Source organism: Patagioenas fasciata, chromosome 1 (genome assembly GCF_037038585.1).
Source record: "Patagioenas fasciata isolate bPatFas1 chromosome 1, bPatFas1.hap1, whole genome shotgun sequence".
NCBI lineage: Eukaryota > Metazoa > Chordata > Aves > Columbiformes > Columbidae > Patagioenas > Patagioenas fasciata.
This window is the reverse complement of record NC_092520.1, coordinates 130842606-130861926: the sequence shown is the minus strand read 5'-3', so window position 1 is coordinate 130861926 and position 19321 is coordinate 130842606. Positions and strand designations below refer to the sequence as shown.

Genomic DNA, 19321 nt, shown 5'->3' with positions numbered 1-19321 from the left:
GCTGGGATTTCATGAACAGAAGTTAAGCACGCTGGATTTGAGGTATCTATTCCTGTCTCACAGGCACCAAATTTGTTCACAGAATTCCAATTTTGTCTCCAATCCCCTGCTTAGGCAGACGCTCATGGGTGTGTTTCTGGTGTAGTAAGGACCGAGATATTTCAGCTCCAGCGCAGGGGATATGAGATGAGCATTGAGGTACAAGGCAAGATCACAGAAGATGGCACAGGTACGTACCACGTGGAGATGTCAAAGTGATGCCAGGCCCTAACAGGAGGGCCTGCCAAAGATGAAGAAGGTGGAGTAACATGGCTGGAAATGCTGCTTTTGCTTAATAATCTCTCTTTACTGTGCCTCCTTTCAGGAACAGAGATGACTGGAACAGGCTCCTGTGGAATCACACCTATCATGAGCAAAATCAGCTTTGACCTGCTGGACTCTCAGTACAGACCAGGGATCCCACTCTTTGGGAGGGTAGGGAACTTCTTCTGAGACCCTGGACAATGAATGGCAGGGTATAGCAAACTCGCAAGTGCACAATCCCAGCAGATGGAATAGCAGTGTGTGCACATGACATGGTCCATTTTCCTGTGCCTTTGCACAGGCAGATAAATTGCTGATAGTTGAGGTACTCTGACAGGCACATGGCCCTGAACCTCTTGGCACCCAGCCCAGTAGAGAACAGAAGGCCTGTTGTTCTGACACATGGGCATAACATGAGAGAGCAGCAAGCCTGGGCTATTCCATGAGAGAACATTAGCAGGTGCAAAAGGTGATCACAACACAGGTAGGCATAGTGACCTGCTCAGCAAGGTCCCACAGTACCCAACCAGACTGAGCAGAGCAGGGTTGGTTCCACCAACAGCCCAGTGACCACCAGACAATATGAGGTCATGAGTCAGGGCTGAGCTCAACTGAAGAAGTTCAGTTAACCAGAAGGGAACAGCAGGAGAAAGAGCTGAGTGTAGGTCTACCTCCAATGTAGCTTTAATCAAGGACTGGGGCAAGGCACAAGTCTGAACTTGGAGTTCTCAAACAAAGAAGCAGATGATAGGTGGTGGAGGTCCCAAATGAGGCTGATCAGGGAAATGAAAATCTACTGAGGAACATGGGGCCCCGACAGATAATTTCCCTGGGCCAATTAGATGGTCTGCTGCTTCAAACATTTCAGGACTCACTTCACACATTTCCACATTCATGTCTTTTTTTTCTTCTCTGTTAAGAAACAACCTGCCTGGCAGGGAGGAAAAGAGGGAAAATGCTTTAGGACTTGGGAATTGTTTTCTGGTTTTGGTCTAAAACCTGAAGTTTCCTTTTGCTCTGTTAGGTGAAACTGGTAGATGGCACTGATGCTCCAATTGCCAATGAAACCATCACAGTTTCTGTGGATGGAGACAAATACAAAGGAAATTACACTACGGATGAGCAGGGACAATCCTGGTTTTCCATAGACACTACCACCTTCACACAAGCCTCCCTGGAAATCCGAGTGAGTGACAGAGGCAGGGCAGAGGGACTGGGGTGAGGCTCTGTCTTTCTTACCAGCAGGGGAAATATCTATCCATGGGTTATCAGTCTTTCTGCCAGTGGAAAACAAAGCAGTTTTCTTGGCAGGTCACCTCTCTTCTCTGACTCTCCTGTGCACACTTTTTACTTTCTTCTAAGAATGGGAAATAGAGAACATACCCAGAGTTTTCCTGTGGACTTTCATGTGACTTGTTACCTGGTTTTGGTCAGCTATTAAACTTTCGTTCTTCATTATCAGGCTGATCATAAACCTGAACTGAACTGTTATGACAACAACTGGATCACACCTTCATATGAGCATGCCATGCGTAGAATAAGTCGGTTTTACTCCCCCAGTAAAAGCTTCCTCAAAATTGAGCCAAAGCCTGAAACATTAAGTTGTGGCTCCCCCACGGAGATCCATGTGCACTATATCTTCACACCAGAGGCCATAGGAGAGCAGAAGAAAATCGTCATTTACTATTTGGTAAGAATTATTGGTGGTTACTTTGATCTACGGTCACAGAGAACACTGTGCCACACATAACTGCTTTCCATGCTGAGCAACCACATCACTGCTATATGGTCAGTCCTTAACCAGTAAAGACAGGGAGAGTTTGAAATGGAAAGCATGTCCTATGGCAATGGGATTTAAACACATTTCCATAACATTTCTAATGTCATCTTCTGTGTGCAGACATGGGTAAGGGTGTATATGTTTTATTGACAGAATAGAGACAAAATGTTGATGCAGAGAGCACTGTCTTGGGCACAGCCATACAAGATGCACTTCATAATACTTCACTCCCAGTTTCCCCCTTTCCAAATTCTGGTTCATATATGGTCACAGTTCAGAAACCAGCATCCTACAAGAAGATGAAAGATGAGGAAGAAAGCTGACTCCCACTCAGTTTCGTCCTTTGGTAGTCATCTGACCACTGAAACTAAAGTGACTCCTCTAATTACAGTACCGAAAAAGCCCAATAAGCTTAGAGCTTAGGTCATATATCAGGCAATGATGGAAAGTTTGGGATATCACAGGAACTGGAACAGCGTATAAAATACTGGCATTGAAGATTCACAAATTGGTTCATTTAGGGGGGTAAGAAGAGAGATTTTTTCAGCTGTGACTGAACAGTGATCTATCAGTTTTGCTTGGGAGAACAAGAAGAATCGGATGAATATTCAAACAGAACTTCTTTCCCCTAAATTTGTGTTTCTGGTTATGCCATGTAATGACAGTGGCAGAAGTAGTCTTGGAGAGCTAGAAGAAAACAGTGAAACAGATAGTAATGTTCTGATGGATTATACAGAACATTAGGGTGGGGCTTAGACTGAAATTATGAAAAAGATAACAGAAACGTGTGGTAGATATGGCCATGTGCTTATTTTCAAGACGGTTAATAACAAATTGAAGCATAAGAATCCTGTTTATTTTTGTAGCCTGGGAAAGCTGGTCTTAAGTATTTACATTCAGCAGGTAACCAAACAGAAAGGGAACTTACATTTCTATAGGTGCGGATCCCACAACATGAAATTAAACTATGGTGCTACGGAATAGATATCCTACATGGAAATTAATTGCATAAAAGGTGGTTTTGACTGTGAAAAAGGAAACATTTACTAGAAATTAGGAAATTGCAGGCAACAGTCACGCTGTTGCTTACTGTCTGACTTCGGGTACTTGATTCAAGCTTGTATAATTTGCAGCCTGTGCTCTTCTATTCCATCTCTGTGTGAGTTATGAAATTAGTCTGGACTATGTTTTTCTCCAGGCTGTTTCATAATGCAACTGAGAGTGGAATGCGTAGAACTTTTGATCCTCAGTCTGTTGCAAATTGCTAGAAATGTGCATATGACCTCCAAACTTATGTGTGCTCAGAGGCAAAGCCAATTTGAACTTGGTCTATATATGCAATATGTACAAAAGGGAAACCAGGTCTGACCAGTAAGGAAACAATAAGAAAACTTCTCCTAGAAGTGAATATTTCTGTCTCCAAAGACCCAGTAAATTCCAGTCTGGTGCTTGCTTAGTATCTTCTTGGTTTTGCTTACCGTTGGCAGTGCTATTCATACTAATACTTTACAGTTAATTCAGTGAACATTCATTCTCCTTTCCTGCAACACCAGTAGCGACAATTACAGGAAGGTTTCTCTGTCACACAGGTGATGGCCAAGGGAGGCATTGTATTAGCAGATACCTATGATCTGACTGTGAATCCAGGAGATGGTGAGCAGAACTGTGCATTTTTAGCATATCTGATGATAATTTGTAGATGGGGGGATGTAGAGAAATTCTTTCAGTTCAAACATAAAATGTGTTCTTTAAATGAAGTGGCTTGGGTTAGTTTTGTTTCCTCTGAGTTCTGTCAGATGCTATTTTTTTGACAAGAAAATGTTAGAAAATTCAACAAAAAATATGCATAAAGTTTCAGTCATTTTTTCCTCAAACCAACGTTTTCTGCTGACAACTCTACCCTGTTCAGATTGTGGATGCTTACCAGTGTTGTGAGACTCATATACACAGCGAGCAGGAAGAAGAGTGTGTTTCCTTTTATCTATCTCTCACTTTCCTTCATTTTTTTTTGGTACTGTTTCTCCCTTATAAGCATGCAAACACACACAAACCTATATTCTAACCAGTACATTTAATTTTATTCATATAAATGTCCAAGGGTTACACAGTAACTGAGACTGGCTGTGATGCATCTTTAAAAGTCTTTCAACAATGAGACTGTTGTCTCCAGGGAGACATTTTGGAAGCCTCTGAGAAGGAGTTGCACTGCAATGAGTGCAGACAGTATATGGAAAGATATGGATCTTGCTGTTGCATGTTAATAGAAAGTTCTGCATCCTTCCTAGTAGCAGTGACTAAGCTAGCACCTTGGCTCATATCAAGAGATATTCTATCAACTTGTCCATACTGTGACATGAACCACTACAACAGTCTCTTATTTCTATGTTTTTTCCCTCATCTATTTTTTGTGGTTTGCAGAAAATCTTGGAATTTGAGGAAAGAAGGGGTTGGGAACACCAAGAAATTATGCCAGATGTTAACGGGGGAGAATCTAGAAAGCAAGTTGAGTCCCACCAAACTCACCTCATTTGGCTATTACACAATCTGTTTGAATGCAGGTGTCTTCATGACAGCCATAGACTCCTGTCATGTATCAGTATTCCTGCCTCTGCTAACTGAAAACCTTCAGCATGAGTGAATATGGCTTTTTATCCGGGGAAGGAAAATGCGTACACTGGAACTACTTGTATGCTGCTTAGCCTTTTCTCTCTCTGTTAGGTTATGGGACATTTCAATTGACCTTCCCTATTGAGGCATCAGTTGCTCCCCTGGCACGGATGCTTGTATATACCACTTCACCCAGTGGGGAAGTCATCGCCAGTTCAGCAGATTTCCAGGTTGAACATTGCCTCCCCAATAAAGTGAGTATAAGTCAGGGTTTATGCAATCCATGTTTGTCTTGTGGCCAGTAGTTCAATTACGAGTTCCAGAATGGAGGCAGAATTCACAATGGGCTCATGAAATGGTCTGACTGGATGTTGAATGAGGATTAGTGACTGAAAATCCAGAATAAATTACAAAGCCATAACTGTAAAAAGTGGAGCAAGATGGAACAAGAAAGAGAATCACTGGTGGATATTAATTACATCGGTCAAAGCTGAATATGTAATAGAAGAACTGGAAGGCACTAGCAGAGCTCAGTTCACAAGGCCAGATGCTTCAGTGTAATAGCATGTAACAGTGTTTAGACAAGTGACTACTTTAACTTCCTTCTGGGGTTGCAGGTCAGATTGAGTTTTGTACCCAAGGAAGGTCTTCCTGCCTCCAACACACGCCTGCAACTGCACACCTCATCAAGGTCCCTGTGTGCTCTCCGTGCTGTGGACAAGAGCGTTCTCCTTATGAAGCCTGAAGATGAACTCTCTCCCAGCTCTGTAAGTCTTGACTATTTCTGCAAATGAGCAAGTACAAGTACCAACCATGTACCTATTAACACCACTGTAGACATGGGGACACATATTTTTATAGTTGTATATACTACACTTATTTTTCAGAAGCTGGCATTTATCAGTGGAGTGTTAGGTAGTGTCTGCGTCCCTGTAAGCACTGACCTGCACGTTTTTCCCTGATTCTTTGCATTTCCCCAGGTGTATGATCTTCTCCCACTGAAGGAAATACGCGGTTATAGCTTCAAGGACTACTACCTGGAAGAAGACAATGTAAACCCTTGCGTGTCACTTGACAACATGTTATTAAATGGATTTGTCTATGTACCCATTTCTCCTGATGGCGAAGGTGATGCCTATGACATTTTCAAAGTAAGCAACAGCCTTTCACTTTTCCTTGTTTTTCTTTTTTTGGAATTCAGTCTCTTCACCTTTCTTGAATGACTTTTTAATGAGCTTTGCTCTGAGCTTGCTAAATTTTGTATGCAAGACAATAACCAGGCACAGGTCCTGCATCTATGTAGCCCATCACTGGTACCTGAATGCTTCTCTGAAGCATTACAACTTTGAAAAGTCTCCTCCTTGCTCATAGATATACCTACAAATGGGCTTGAGTAAGGAAACACTCCTGAGAAGTGACCTTGCATACCATAATATTAGAAACACTTCCTCAATCATGCATATTCTCTCTCTATCTGGTGTAGATAGATGTTTAATAAAATGCCAGTTACTTTGATAACACATATATCCACCTATACCCATCTAAAGAGTCCTGCACAAGACGTTTTGGGTACTCTCAATCCAATGTTTTTCACACGTCATTTTCATCCAGGCAGATGTCCCCAAGGTAGACCTGTGGCCTTAGTCTTCCATCTGATCATGCTAGGATTTAGCCTTGGGATGAGTGTAACATGATAAAGCCTCAACATCTGGGTTGAGCCAGTCTATCTGGCATCTATATACAACACTTTGTCATTCTTATTGATACCAATGGTTTATTTTCAAAAGTGTGCTTACATATTTTTTGTTCTTCTCTTCGTTTACTAGGAACTGGGCTTAAAAGTCTTCACTAGCAGCAAGATCCATAAGCCTGAAATCTGCCAGCATTACCCAGGACACATGATGGAAAGGAGTTACACTGGTTCTAGTACCTTCTTCATTTTACCTCCCACACAACTATCTAAAATTTGCCACCCTGCTTCTTCCCTTCCATCTACTTCTTTGAATATCAATTACACCAAGCAGATCAGATTCTGTTCAGATATGCTGACCTAATTCAGGATCACTCCCTTCTGGGCTCAATCCTGAAATATGAAACTGATACACCTCTGCCTGCTTATCTCCAGCTAGACAGATGTGCCTGGCTAGAACTGTGTGTGTTCAGTGACTCCCACACCAGTCACTGCAGCAGGGATCCTGGAGACACTAAAACAGTCTGCCAGCACAAAGTAGTAGGGGTTTTTTGCCATCGGAACTGAGTCCAACTACAGAAACCTAAAAAGGGTGTCTCTGATTGTAGGTAGTCACATCCTAGCAATAACTAGACGAGCAACTAGGGCAAAAGTGGGCCAAGGCAAATGAAGTGTTACCATCTGTGGGTAGATGTTTTAACACTGGAGGCTGAGAAATTTGCTTCTGTTCCCAAGTTTCCCACTCACATGACTATAAGAGTCTGGGTAGGTCATGTCACTTCTGTGCAGCTTCAGAGACTGTGAAGATAGATAGAATAATGATATTACTTTTTTTTTTTTTTTTTTTTTTTTTCTGAATAGTTCTGAGATTAGAAAGACTATACAAAACACTCTTACCTCTGTCACTTCCAGTCACTGACTTTTCTGGTGCAGTATCCCAGTTCCTATTAAAAAATGAGAGGTTTTTGGTCTGATGACAGATTCTAGCCTTCTATTCATAACAGATCAGATAGTTTTGAAATGCAGGATTTGTCTTCAAAGAATGGCCTGAGACATCTGTCTGCTTTTAGAAGATATAAAGTCTTCTAAGGCTGATTAAAAGCCTTTCATAATGTACAACACAATGCAACACTGTGAGAAAGCATCTCCTTGTTCTGGAACTATTTACTAATGGCCAGAGATGTAAAGACCCATATTAATCTCAAAAGAATCTTAGATGGAGCTGGAAAGGACTATGTGTGGCTTCTGTTTCTGGTCATGTATAAACACAATCAATTCTTTAACCCAATTTCATAAACTATGTGCAACTGTAATATCTAGAGGCAGTAAGTTCTACATTTGACTTTGTATTGCAATAGAAATGTACCCTCAATTACATGGCTCCTTTGGCACTGCTGGGTTTGCTGACAGTGGGGGAAGAATGCTCAGCCCCATCCAATCTCTGTAAGAAGATCAGTAACATTAGGAAAAATGAAATATTTAGATGACAACAGAAAAATACATTTGTTTACCATGGCCACGGTTTCAAAGTTGTTCTTTGAATTTTAAAATTTTAGCTAAGAATAGCCACGACCCAGAAGGAAAGTATCCTTCTGATTTAGAACGGAGTTTGACATGTCTTTTTCTTTCTTCCATCCTTGAACAATCTTGCTAGTCACTGCGATGAATCTGCTTGAAGATTTAGACTATGAAATAACAGAACATATTAATGCTGACAGTCCTGTGGAGACCGTCCGGAAATACTTCCCTGAGACATGGATCTGGGACATAGTTTCAGTGAAGTAAGTGTTTATGGGAATGCAGAGTGTGGTTAAGAGGGCAAAACCTGATATGATATTTAAGCCTCAATGGAAGTATCAGTATTTCAGTAAGAGGAGTATTTATAATAGCTAGAGGGATTTTTCAAGGTCACTAAGTATAGGATGCTTCGGGAGGACATGTGAAAGCCAGTGCCCTTATCCCAGCTGGTCAGCCATTTGCTGTCAGCAGATGTTGTTCAGTAGGCTGAAAAAAACATACATGATCACCAGAATATAACTGAAATTTTGTTATCTGTCCCTCGCCAGCTCTGACGGAAATGCTGATCTAGATGTGACCATCCCTGACACCATCACTGAGTGGAAAGCCAATGCCTTCTGCACTTCGGCAGACTCAGGCTTTGGCCTGTCCCCAACAGTGTCCCTCAGAGCCTTCCAGCCCTTCTTTGTAGAGCTCACCCTGCCCTACTCTGTGGTGCGTGGTGAGTCCTTCACACTGAAAGCCACAGTTTTCAACTACCTGGCTGCCTGCATCAGGGTAAGAGACAGTCACAACTTTGCTCAGTCTGACAGTTTAGGGAAAGCTACATGGGCCACCTATACCATGGCTTCCCAGGACAAATGACTGATCTCTGACTATAATTTCATGTATGTGTGTGTATGTAGGAGTTCTTATTATATATACTGAAGGGGGAATAAGGTTCTCCAACAAAGTTTTGAGAGCTGTGTTGGATTCAGAACACAAAGCTCTGCTGCTGAGGTCTCTGGCCTTGTCATCACAGATTTATGTTGTCCTACAGAAATATGAAACTTGGGTTATTCACAGACCACAGTGTCATTGCATACCCATATAGAAACTCTGCATTCACCAGAGTAGATACCTGTGTTCAGCCTTTAGTCTCATATGAACATGTCACAAAGTATCACACCAGATTTGCTGGAATATGTAGGCTTCCTGTGTTTTATCACATCTGCCCCTAAGTCACTGAGCAGTGATAGCTTCATTATTCTTATCTGCATTCTTTCACCAACAAAAATGATAAGAGGGAATTTGGGAAGTGATTTGAACAAAATCTAAATCACCTTTGCTCAATTTTTAAAAAATACAGTTTTCTTATTCTAAAAGGAATGAAGCTGAAACAATAAAGAGCACTGAGCCTTTGCTCACACAACTGATCCATGCTCTCCATTTTCCTAGAATCTATTTCCTTTCCAGAGATACACATCCTGTTCTCTACACGTTCCCAATCTCTTACAATTGTACACATCTCAGATTTTCCCACCTTATCACCTAGTTCTTGCTGTGCAATATCTATAAGGTGCTCAGTCCCACAGTATAACCAGCTCCACTACCCATTTCCATGTACTGCAGTCTCCAGTTTCTCTGCAGTTCCAACGTTCATGACACCTCTCTGTACAAACAACAGGTCAGTGTGTCTCTGGCTGAATCCACTCATTTTGTGACTACGCCAGTAGAGAAGCAAGAAGAATCCTACTGCATCTGCATGAATGAAAGGAAAACTGTGACTTGGGCAGTAACACCAAGATCTCTAGGTAAGAAGTCAGACAACAGGAAAATACTGGGATCAGATATCTGTGGATGACATCAGATCATTGGTGTGAGGAGTTAGCTGTCTCCAAACCTGTCTGGAAGGATCTTGTGCATGCCAGAAGTGAGAAGCCCAGTCCCGCAGTTGAGACACTACACTGGGATGTAGTTTCCAGGTCCTAAACAAACTATTTAAGTGTTATGGGCCATAGTTTCCTTAACATTTGAACAGAAACCACAAATTCCCTGTGCAAGTAAAGTGCTCAGGCATTCCTGTTGTGGAGCTGAGAATGTCTTAGCTTAATGTGGTTGAGTCTGAAATATCTCAATCAAAGACTGCTTTCTGTGAAGACTTCCAGAACAAGACTGTTTGGCTAACAAGACCTGCACCTCCGCTACTCTTCTTGCTGATGGACTAATACCTGCTAGGGTGGCCATCACAGAGGAGGTAGCCTGGAAGGCTGCAGCTGGATCAAGATAAAACACTGTCTCAAGTTTAGTTCTCCTCTTGGAAAAGCTTCTCTGTAATGCACCAGAGAGTAACCAGTTCAATCACAATCTCACATTTCCCTGGCACTGCCCAGCAGGGCTGGCTGACCCTTGTTTCCTACAGGGCAGGTGGAGTTCTCGGTGGGCACTGAGGCCCTGCAGAACCAGCAGCCCTGCGGGAATGCCATCGTGGAGACCCCTGAGAAAGGGCGGAAGGACACAGTCATCAGACAGCTGCTGGTGGAGGTATGTAGGCTGCTGAGTTTGGTGGCACAGAAAAGGAATAATAATTTAATGCTCTGCACCAGAAGTTGCTATATGATAAAGGTTTTGTGGTTTAGTCATGATAGCAGCACTAGTGGTTTGTGTGACTCTTATTCTGCATGCATTTATAAAAGAAACATTGATAAATCTCACACAGGCCAGTAGAGCTCATAACTCAAAATGTTGCCATCTCATAGTAAAAGCAGGGTATTACATTACATTGTGGGACAGACATAATAAGACAGGCAATAATGACAGATTTATCCCAGATACATCATCTGAGAGATAAAAGAGAACTCCTTAATTTTACCTGTAATAAATCACAGGGGTAGGTTGCAAATGGAAGACTTGCCAGAAAACTTCCTCCAGCACATGGCCAGTACTCTAGAATATGGAGCAATCACCACAGTCTACGAATATTTCCAAACAAAACTACCATCATTGTTTTGAATTACTTATATTACACTTTCAAGAATGTTCAAAACAGTATGAACAATTTTTTTTTTTTGCAGTCTTTTGTACATTTTTTTTCTTAAGCAGTGTTTTGCAATGGTAAAACCACAGCTTTTCTCATGATAAATAGCCAGTCATAAAATTAATCCACAGTATAAGACTCCCTGTGATATTAATAGCAAACTAGCTTGTTGTCTAGTGAAATCTATATAATATCACATCATAATATTGTCAATCCTATGCATGACAGGAAGGAATAATCATATTTAACAAAATTATAGTCAGGAGGAATACATAAAATTGCAACTCCTCCTTACATTGCAGACATTCCAATTTTCAGCAAGGCAGATCTAGAATTCATGTAATATACAACTTCAGAAAATGGTTTGCTAACCTGAATGTAATGATGGAACAACAATCCTGTTATGCATTTTATTTTTTTAAATTTCATTTATTTACAAAAGAATTTGATTGTATAGTGCATTTTGTATATCAGAGCACAAATAACTGTTTAACGTTTCAGAAAACCTTCCTAATTTCATATATGCCTTCAGGAAAAAGTGTGTTTACTTTTTTCTTTGAAGATCCTGGAAGATCAGGACTGCAAAGTCTTTCTTTTCCCCCAGATGGCGAGGGAGTAAACACAGCAATAAGCAAATGACTTGTGTCAGGGTGTCTCAGAGATTACTGGTTTTATCCTGTTAGTGTAATGAGGTAATTAATCTACAGCAAACCCTGACTAGATAGAATCAGAGATTAGAATCTAAGGCTAAACAATTAATTAGCAGGGGTGGATACAGTGTAACTTGCTCCGGGTGCAGCTGCATTGTCTCAGACACATGGATGTCAGTACCCCCTGCAGCAGACAGTGCATCCCGGGGAGAGAGACAGGAATGTGCCAGAGCCTCCGGGGCATCCTCCTGCCCCTCCGGAAACCGACCCTTGCTGACACTCAGCTGGGAAACAGGATGCTTTTTCACCCAGGAATTTCTCAGCTGGAAGGGAAGATTTCTCAAATAGTTACAGTTTGGATGTTTTAATTTCCTGTTGAAATGTTCAAAATCAAACAAAACAATGGATTTGTCATTTAGTTGCATTTCAGAATGACATACTGAAACAGACAAGAAGGTGCCTTTTCAAAACAGAAGCATTTAGCTCTGTCATATTTTATCCCCAAAAGCTTTTTTTTTTTTCCCCTACTCTTTTAATCTTTCTCTGTCTTTTCTCACTGAAGAATGAGAGACATTGTATTTTAACTGTATGAGAAAGAGGAGGTAATACCATTGATTACATGCTGGAAAAAAAAATTCAGCTGGCAATAGTTGGGACCCAGTAATGAAGTGATGGGAACTCTCCTATTTGGAGATTTAAACAAACAATGTGGGTATCTATCTCACTGAAATAAACTCTGGCAAAATATGTTATCTAGTAAATATTGGATCACTGTGTTTTATGCAAAATGCTTCCAATCAGCCCAACAGAAAACAGGGCTTCTTTTCTGACTTCAAAAATTAGGCTAAAAGAGGGATACAATCATCAGTTGACTGGCATGTATTTTAATTTGAGCTGTTGTGACATCTCACCTATGGGTCCATATGAAGGCTCTAGTTGTCACTTGTCAAAGCTCTTGCAGACATATCCTACCAGTGTCCCATGCACTCAGCCATCATCACAGTCTGAAGAGCTGATAGACTGTGCCAAGGTGGGCAGCACCTTGGAAGACAGAGCTCTGTGACTCTATTAGCACTGTCAGTAACATCATCTTGCATGTTACCTGCATTATAACTGTGAAGCTGCAGGGCCTCTTTCAGTAATAAGAAAGGAAATAACATGTATTAAATCTCATGCTTGTAATTAGCCAATATGTTATAGTCCTCGATTATCCTCAGTTTAGCACACAAAGGAAAATCTTTGTAAGTGATTTCTAAAAATTTTCAGTACAATCAAGTTATTACAATGGGAGAATTTATAAGTACTTAATTTTCTTAGAGTCCCATTTAGTTTCCCTCTTAATATTTCTTCCTTTTCCTTTTTGTTCTTGTTTCTCATTCTTTGCTTTTTTTCTTGCCTTTTTCCCTCAAGCCGGAAGGAACTGAGGTGGAAACTACCTACAACTCTGTGCTCTGTGCATCTGGTAAGAGCCTTTTGCTTTCTAAGACTTTTTTTGCTGAGGTAGAGACTAAAGACAAAGGGAGAAGACAAGGCTGGTGAACGCTTCACTCTGAAAAGAAAGGTGTAGGGATCTGATGAATTTGAACAAACTAGATGTATGTTCAACTGGTAGTGAAACTAATTCTTCCTAAAGGAGAAGAGCTGAGGCTGTAAAAGTATATCTCTCAGCACCTGAGGCTGGCCAGGTCCTTGTAAAGAGAGAATATCTGGGATTTAATGGTGTTATCTCTAATGTCTTTCATTCAAGGGGTGTAAAATTACAAACCAGACCACGCAGTAAGACAGGTCTGTCCACCAAAGCAGAACTGGCTAGATAAATAGGCTGGAAAGTGTCATCTAGAAATCTGTGTCAGTCTGTGTGTGAGGGTATTGCAGGGAAGCTTCCACAACAAAATTACAGAGGAATAGATTTTTTGAAGGCAGGAAAGCCCTGTGCAGGCGATGGTGTTTCACTCTCTTAGTTGCTACCCATGCATGTAGGTATATCTGGATCTGTAATCAAACTGATCTGTTTTTTTATCCCAGAAAACTCAGTGTCAGAGCCAATCTCGCTGGTTCTCCCAGAGACTGTGGTGGATGGCTCAGCCAGAGCTTGTTTCTCAGTGCTAGGTAAGTGAAATGTCATGTGCTGTTTTCAAACACTGCCATGTTTCTATGGGCTGTGCTTAATCTACTGGTAAGCCTTGAACTGTGTTAATTTGCACTGGTAATTGTCTCGTTCCCTAGGTGACATCATGGGCACTGCCATGCAGAACCTGCACCAGCTCCTCCAGATGCCGTTCGGCTGTGGAGAGCAGAACATGGTCCTGTTTGCACCCAACATCTATGTCCTGGACTACCTGAACAAGACAGGGCAGCTGAGTGAGGAGGTCAAATCCAAGGCCATCGGATACTTAGTAAGCGGTGAGCTGGGACATAGCTTTTGCTTCTCTGTTCATTCCTTCCCTTGGCAACTGAATAAGGACACTATTAGCCACTGGTATGTATGATTGGGGGAGGCTGTCCTGGTGCATTCTCTGGAAGGCAAAACGACACTGTGGTAGGCCAGGCAATGTATAGTACAATATCTATAAGAGAGAATTCTGTTCTTACGTGGAGGCGCAGGGTGAGAGAGGACAAGCATCCTAACAGGAACATAGAAAAAGTCCAGGACTGGCAATAATTCAACAGTTCTCTCCACAAGAAAAGGAATACATTAAATCTCAATACATAAATCAGATTGTAACTGTTAATCATGGCAGCTCCTTACGTAGATCTCACACCCTCCTTAGGATTAAGATTTAGAAAGCATAACTTTGCCTTTGACTAGGCCAGAATTTTAACACACTAGCTAGGACATGTTGGCAGACATAACACCATATGGACATGGTGGGTATCTGCTGACTAACAAGAGACTGGGTTTACTCAGTTATTTCACATAAAAATTGTACTTCCTCCAAGGAAAATCATCCCGTTTTCTGCATCCCCATCCTGTGTGGGGCTCATCTTTGTATTCAGTTCCCCTCTGGGAACCATTTCCCAATTTCTCTCAAGTCTGGGATACATGTACCTCTCCTCATCAAGCCTAGGGCAGAGAGTGGCAATGATCACAGATACCCAGTTTCCAGGTGTTTTAGGAGAGAGGAAGAGCACAAGGATGGAGGGACTCAGAGCTGTGGGTTTGCAGTATAGCTCACATTTGTGTCATTAGAAGGGGTACACTCTGTCCCATCTCTGCTACATATCCTTTGCATGGCTCCTTGAAAAGTACTGTGGCAACTAAAATATTCTTCCACTCTCCATTTCAGGGTATCAAAGGCAATTGAAGTACAAACACTGGGATGGCTCTTACAGCACCTTTGGGCCCCGTTATGGGCAAGCTGGGAATACCTGGTAAGATTTCAGTACCACTGGCTTTTCATTTCTGCTTTTCATGCTCTCCCTTTCTTCAGCATTCTCTTGTGCATTGTGGAGGTTGAAATGGAGATAGAGATGAATTGTAATCATGACAGGAAAACCACATGGGATGATGAAACAGAGAAGGGTGCTAGAAGAGGTGCCTTTTAGGTTTGCAGTGCTACACTGATAGCTACTTACCTCCTCTGACACCCTTCTTCAGCTCATGTGAGGGTGACCTGCAGAATGCCCTAGCTAGTTCTTGTTAGCAGAAGATGCTGATGAATCCCCAGAGTGTCACTGCCTACCTATCTGCAGCTCTCAGGGCTCTGAATGGCAGGCTACATTTAACCTCAGTCCCTATGTCACCGAGTCACTAAGCTAGCTCACAGTTTCCAGCCAGCCCACTGTGATGAAGTCCTGTAGCCCCTACTGCTTTCTTCCAGAACAATGATGCCCACATGAGCCCTCTAACCTCTGATGGATACAGGGGCTACTCAAAATGTCTCAGTTCCTTCTGTCACTTTCAGGCTCACAGCCTTTGTCCTCAAGTCCTTTGCCCAGGCCCGGCCTCACATCTTCATAGATGAGAAGCACATCCAGGATGCTTTGGTCTGGCTCACTCAAAAGCAGAAGGAGAATGGCTGTTTCCGCAGTTCTGGGACACTCCTGAACAATGCCATGAAGGTAACGTGGCTGCCTGGTTGGCTCTACATGGGCTTTGTTTGGCTGGAACTTGACCATAAGTCATTCCAAGATGAAAAGAGCTATTTCAACACTTGTGGGTTGGGAAGCAAGGGGTAGTTGTGTATGTGAGCTATCACAGAAGCAAGGAAGAAGCCAACAGCCTCTTCTGAAGGACTTACCATGAGAAAGAGGCTAGGAAGAATTTGTCCCTGCAAGATGTAGATATGTAGCACAGGGAGAAGCCAGTGGTGCTGTGTGGGATCAACATCTACTTTTGTGGTTTGCTGCAGGGTGGAGTGAATGACGAGGTCACGCTGACAGCCTACATCACTGTTGCATTGCTGGAGATTCCTCTGCCTGTAACTGTATGTGTCTGCACCCCAATCTGAGCCACAAATGGTACTAACCTGCCCTACTAGTGGTCCCCCAGATTATCAAGTCCTTTTACCTTTTCAAAGGAGAAATCCTGTCTGAACACTCTTTCCATTCAAGCCTAGACTGGAATAACACTTTTCCTCCATTTTCTTACCCTGTCCAATCCTGTTTCCCATATGCACATTTCACTTAATCTTCTGAGCTCTTTTGTGAAGAATCATACTTTTGCCCCGTTAAAACAGTACAGCTTTGATAAACAGTTAAATAATAATCAAATCTGAAATGAGCCAAATAGGTTTCATAGACAAAAATCTCCTTTTACTTGTTGGAATAGTACATTCCTTTTGAACAATTTGTATGGGCCTATTGTGTTGAAACAACAGCACAGGCCTGTAAAAAAAAAGAGGAGCCACACTCAGGGATTCATTCTCATTTTCTCTGCCTCTTCTAAATTGTTTTATGGGAAATCCCCATCCTAATGCTTGAGGAATAAGGTATATCTATAGGTAATAAGGTATATCTATATGGAATACCATAGTCTGTTAAAAACCTGAGGCCTATTTAAAAGCAATGTGGGTTTGGTCATTCTGATCTCTGAGTCTGTGATCCCCTCCCAGTGAGATAAGCCTCTAGTGCAGGTAAAATTGCAGTGTGAATTGCAGCACAAGGACTGCTGAGCCAGGATGGCTGTGAGGCTGCTGCAATCCCTCTGCTCCAAATGTAGGAGGGGCTATTTTGTGTTGAAAGTTTTTCCCTGTGTAGTAAGAACAAGCAGAAGGACTTATTTTGTAAGTAGGGTGACACGAATGGCATGAATGCCACCAGAAGTGTATTCTTTCTTTGGTATCTGTTGTGTTTAGAAGGCAAGTTCTCAGGCATAACTATATTAAATACTAAGGATGTTTTTATCTCCCTGACTGAGCCTAGAAATACCATCGAATGCGAAGGGGGTTGTCAGGATCTGATTGGGATATGGGTGCATTTCAAGTTAAGCTGCATGAACTCCTGAGCATAGCACAGCCCTTAGGTATTTATTGCTATTGAAAAACATACAGATTAGTCCTGTAAGTAAAACAAGCCATATTAGACCCCACATAAAAAACTTATTAGTACTGTCCTGAGCATGTGTTCTGTCATTGGACTCAAGTCCTCCCTAACACTTACCCCACAAGCATAGGTACAGGAAACCTTAGGTGAGGTATAGATCAAACGAATTCTGGTTTTATTATTAGTTTTCTCAAAAGCAGCTAAATTGCTTCTCCAAAAGTGACCACAAAAAAATAGTCTTGTAATAGACATCCAGTGAAGGCAAAGTACAAAGCCGCTGAAAAATAAGTCTTTTCCTTCCAGACCATTGATTAAGCTGTAAATGTGCTATTAGGCTTCAGACCATGGCATGCCCCCCTGCAATTTTATTGCTTCAGTTTTATGGCAGTTTTTCCATCACAAATGAGGAATAGTGATGTGTCTGCCAAAAGGTTACGAGGTCACAGTGTCTGCTACTTAATGCTATGTAAAGTAGCTACATTTCACTTTGCTGTAGTGATTGCGCTCTTAAACCATACTTGAGATTCTGGCTTCAAAAAAGACAAGCATTGATGATGTCCAGAAAATAGAAAAAAACCCACATTCTTTCTTGTACAGAGATAGAACTTACCTCCAAACTAGAAGCTACATTATCAAATTCCAGAAAAATGAACTTTTTTTCAGAAGGCCCTGGAAAAGGGGAACTAAACAACAAAAAGGAGAGGGTGAAAGCACAGAACAGTCTCAGGGTGACAGCTAGAGGAGGAAAGCAAGTATCCAGCACATTTACAGACAGGAAGTACACCAGAGAACTGCCCTTGCCCTGAGATGCAACCAGGCCAGTAATTCTTCTCAAGACAGAGGACTGGAGCCCTGCTTCATGGTCTTTAAATCAAATTGAGAAAAAGAATCACAAGATTTATTAAAGCAAGGCAGATACAAGGTAAGGAACAGCCTTTGGCTTCCTACTCATTCCAGGTCCTATTGGACCTGTATGGGAAGTGATACACAATCGTGCAATCATTGTCAGACTAGAGAGGGAGGATGTCAAGGGTTCATAGGTACCATCTGGCCCCTGTTGTTCTAAGACAGACCTCAGTGTGACCTCAGTTTGCTCCAGCTCAGACTCTCTCCCTCCCCAGCACTCAGTGGTGCGTAACGCTCTGTTCTGCCTGGAAACAGCAGCAGATGAAAAAGAAAACCACGTGTACACCAAGGCACTGATGGCGTACACCTTCGCCCTGGCAGGCAAGGAGGAAAAACGGAAGGCATTGCTCAGCTCACTTGATAAGGAAGCCGTAAAAAAGGGTGAGTACTCCTGGTGGCACATCTCTTTCTTCCAACCCACTGGCCTAACATCTTCCTTTGATAAACTGGTGGTGCACTGGCTTTAGGAAATGGCTTCTGTGGATAGGGACAGGGGGTGGAAGAGGAAAGCTTTGTGTAAAGGGGTTGAGTTTTTGAGAACTCACTCTCAGTGCCCAGCCCTACTTCTCTGCCCTGAGGGAGTTCATCAGGTAGCATCATGCACCATCCCCAGCTTAGTTAGGGGACTCAGCGTAGTTGTAAACGTGCAGCAAGTGTAAACCTGACCCTTCTCATTTCATGCTACATGACAGATGTATCCTGGAGGCTCTGGCCTCCCAGCTGGATCGGCAGCAGATCAAGAACTTCCTTGCAATAACTGCTAATAAATGGTTGTTGTCTTCTCTCCACACGCTCCCTGGCTCCCATAAAGATGGGTCTGTTCATTGGCAGCGGCCAGGGAAAGAGCCAGAGGTTCATCTCCCATACTTTCGCTACCGAGCTCCCTCTGCTGAAGTGGAGATGACAGCCTATGCGCTCCTTGCTCACCTCACCACGCAGCCAGCACCTCCCCAGGAGGAGCTGTCGTTCGCATCTCTTATTGCAAAGTGGATCACCGGTCAGCAGAATCCCAATGGAGGCTTCTCCTCCACCCAGGTGAGCTGCTTCCCTCCTGCCAGGTGGGAGCACAGTAAGGTTTGCCAGGGCAGGGACTGTAGCGATGCAGTATCTCGCTGTAGTATCTACCATGGTTTCCAAAGTTCCCAAGAGGCAAGAGGCTGGTATGCACCTCTGGGAATTACTGATATTTTGTTTAACGACCTGGCTCGATTGACACTACAGTGGGGCACCACGGTAGGGACACAAAGGACTGTGTCATTGGAGAGGGCTCCCACTGCAATTTCTTTCTGCATCTGAAGTTGCTGCTTCACCCTGTGGCGAGGCAGTGGAGGCTGCTCAGAGCTGCACAACAGGGAGCTGAGGGAACA

The 19321-nt window shown here is 42.5% G+C and overlaps 1 protein-coding gene across 1 annotated transcript in view; it reads left to right on the top strand.

Annotated features, from left to right (window-relative positions):
- The window catches only part of LOC136107366 (alpha-2-macroglobulin-like), a 40169-nt gene that overhangs the window by 13436 nt on the left and 7412 nt on the right, over window positions 1–19321 (top strand). The window contains 21 exon segments of the mRNA XM_065848372.2: window positions 115–229; window positions 365–474; window positions 1328–1489; window positions 1766–1993; window positions 3673–3736; window positions 4802–4944; window positions 5308–5457; window positions 5671–5841; window positions 6517–6616; window positions 8035–8161; window positions 8447–8675; window positions 9565–9691; window positions 10300–10421; window positions 12975–13026; window positions 13590–13673; window positions 13791–13967; window positions 14852–14936; window positions 15470–15626; window positions 15917–15991; window positions 18170–18335; window positions 18766–18989. Of these exon segments, the coding sequence (XP_065704444.1) occupies window positions 115–229; window positions 365–474; window positions 1328–1489; window positions 1766–1993; window positions 3673–3736; window positions 4802–4944; window positions 5308–5457; window positions 5671–5841; window positions 6517–6616; window positions 8035–8161; window positions 8447–8675; window positions 9565–9691; window positions 10300–10421; window positions 12975–13026; window positions 13590–13673; window positions 13791–13967; window positions 14852–14936; window positions 15470–15626; window positions 15917–15991; window positions 18170–18335; window positions 18766–18989 (2868 nt within the window).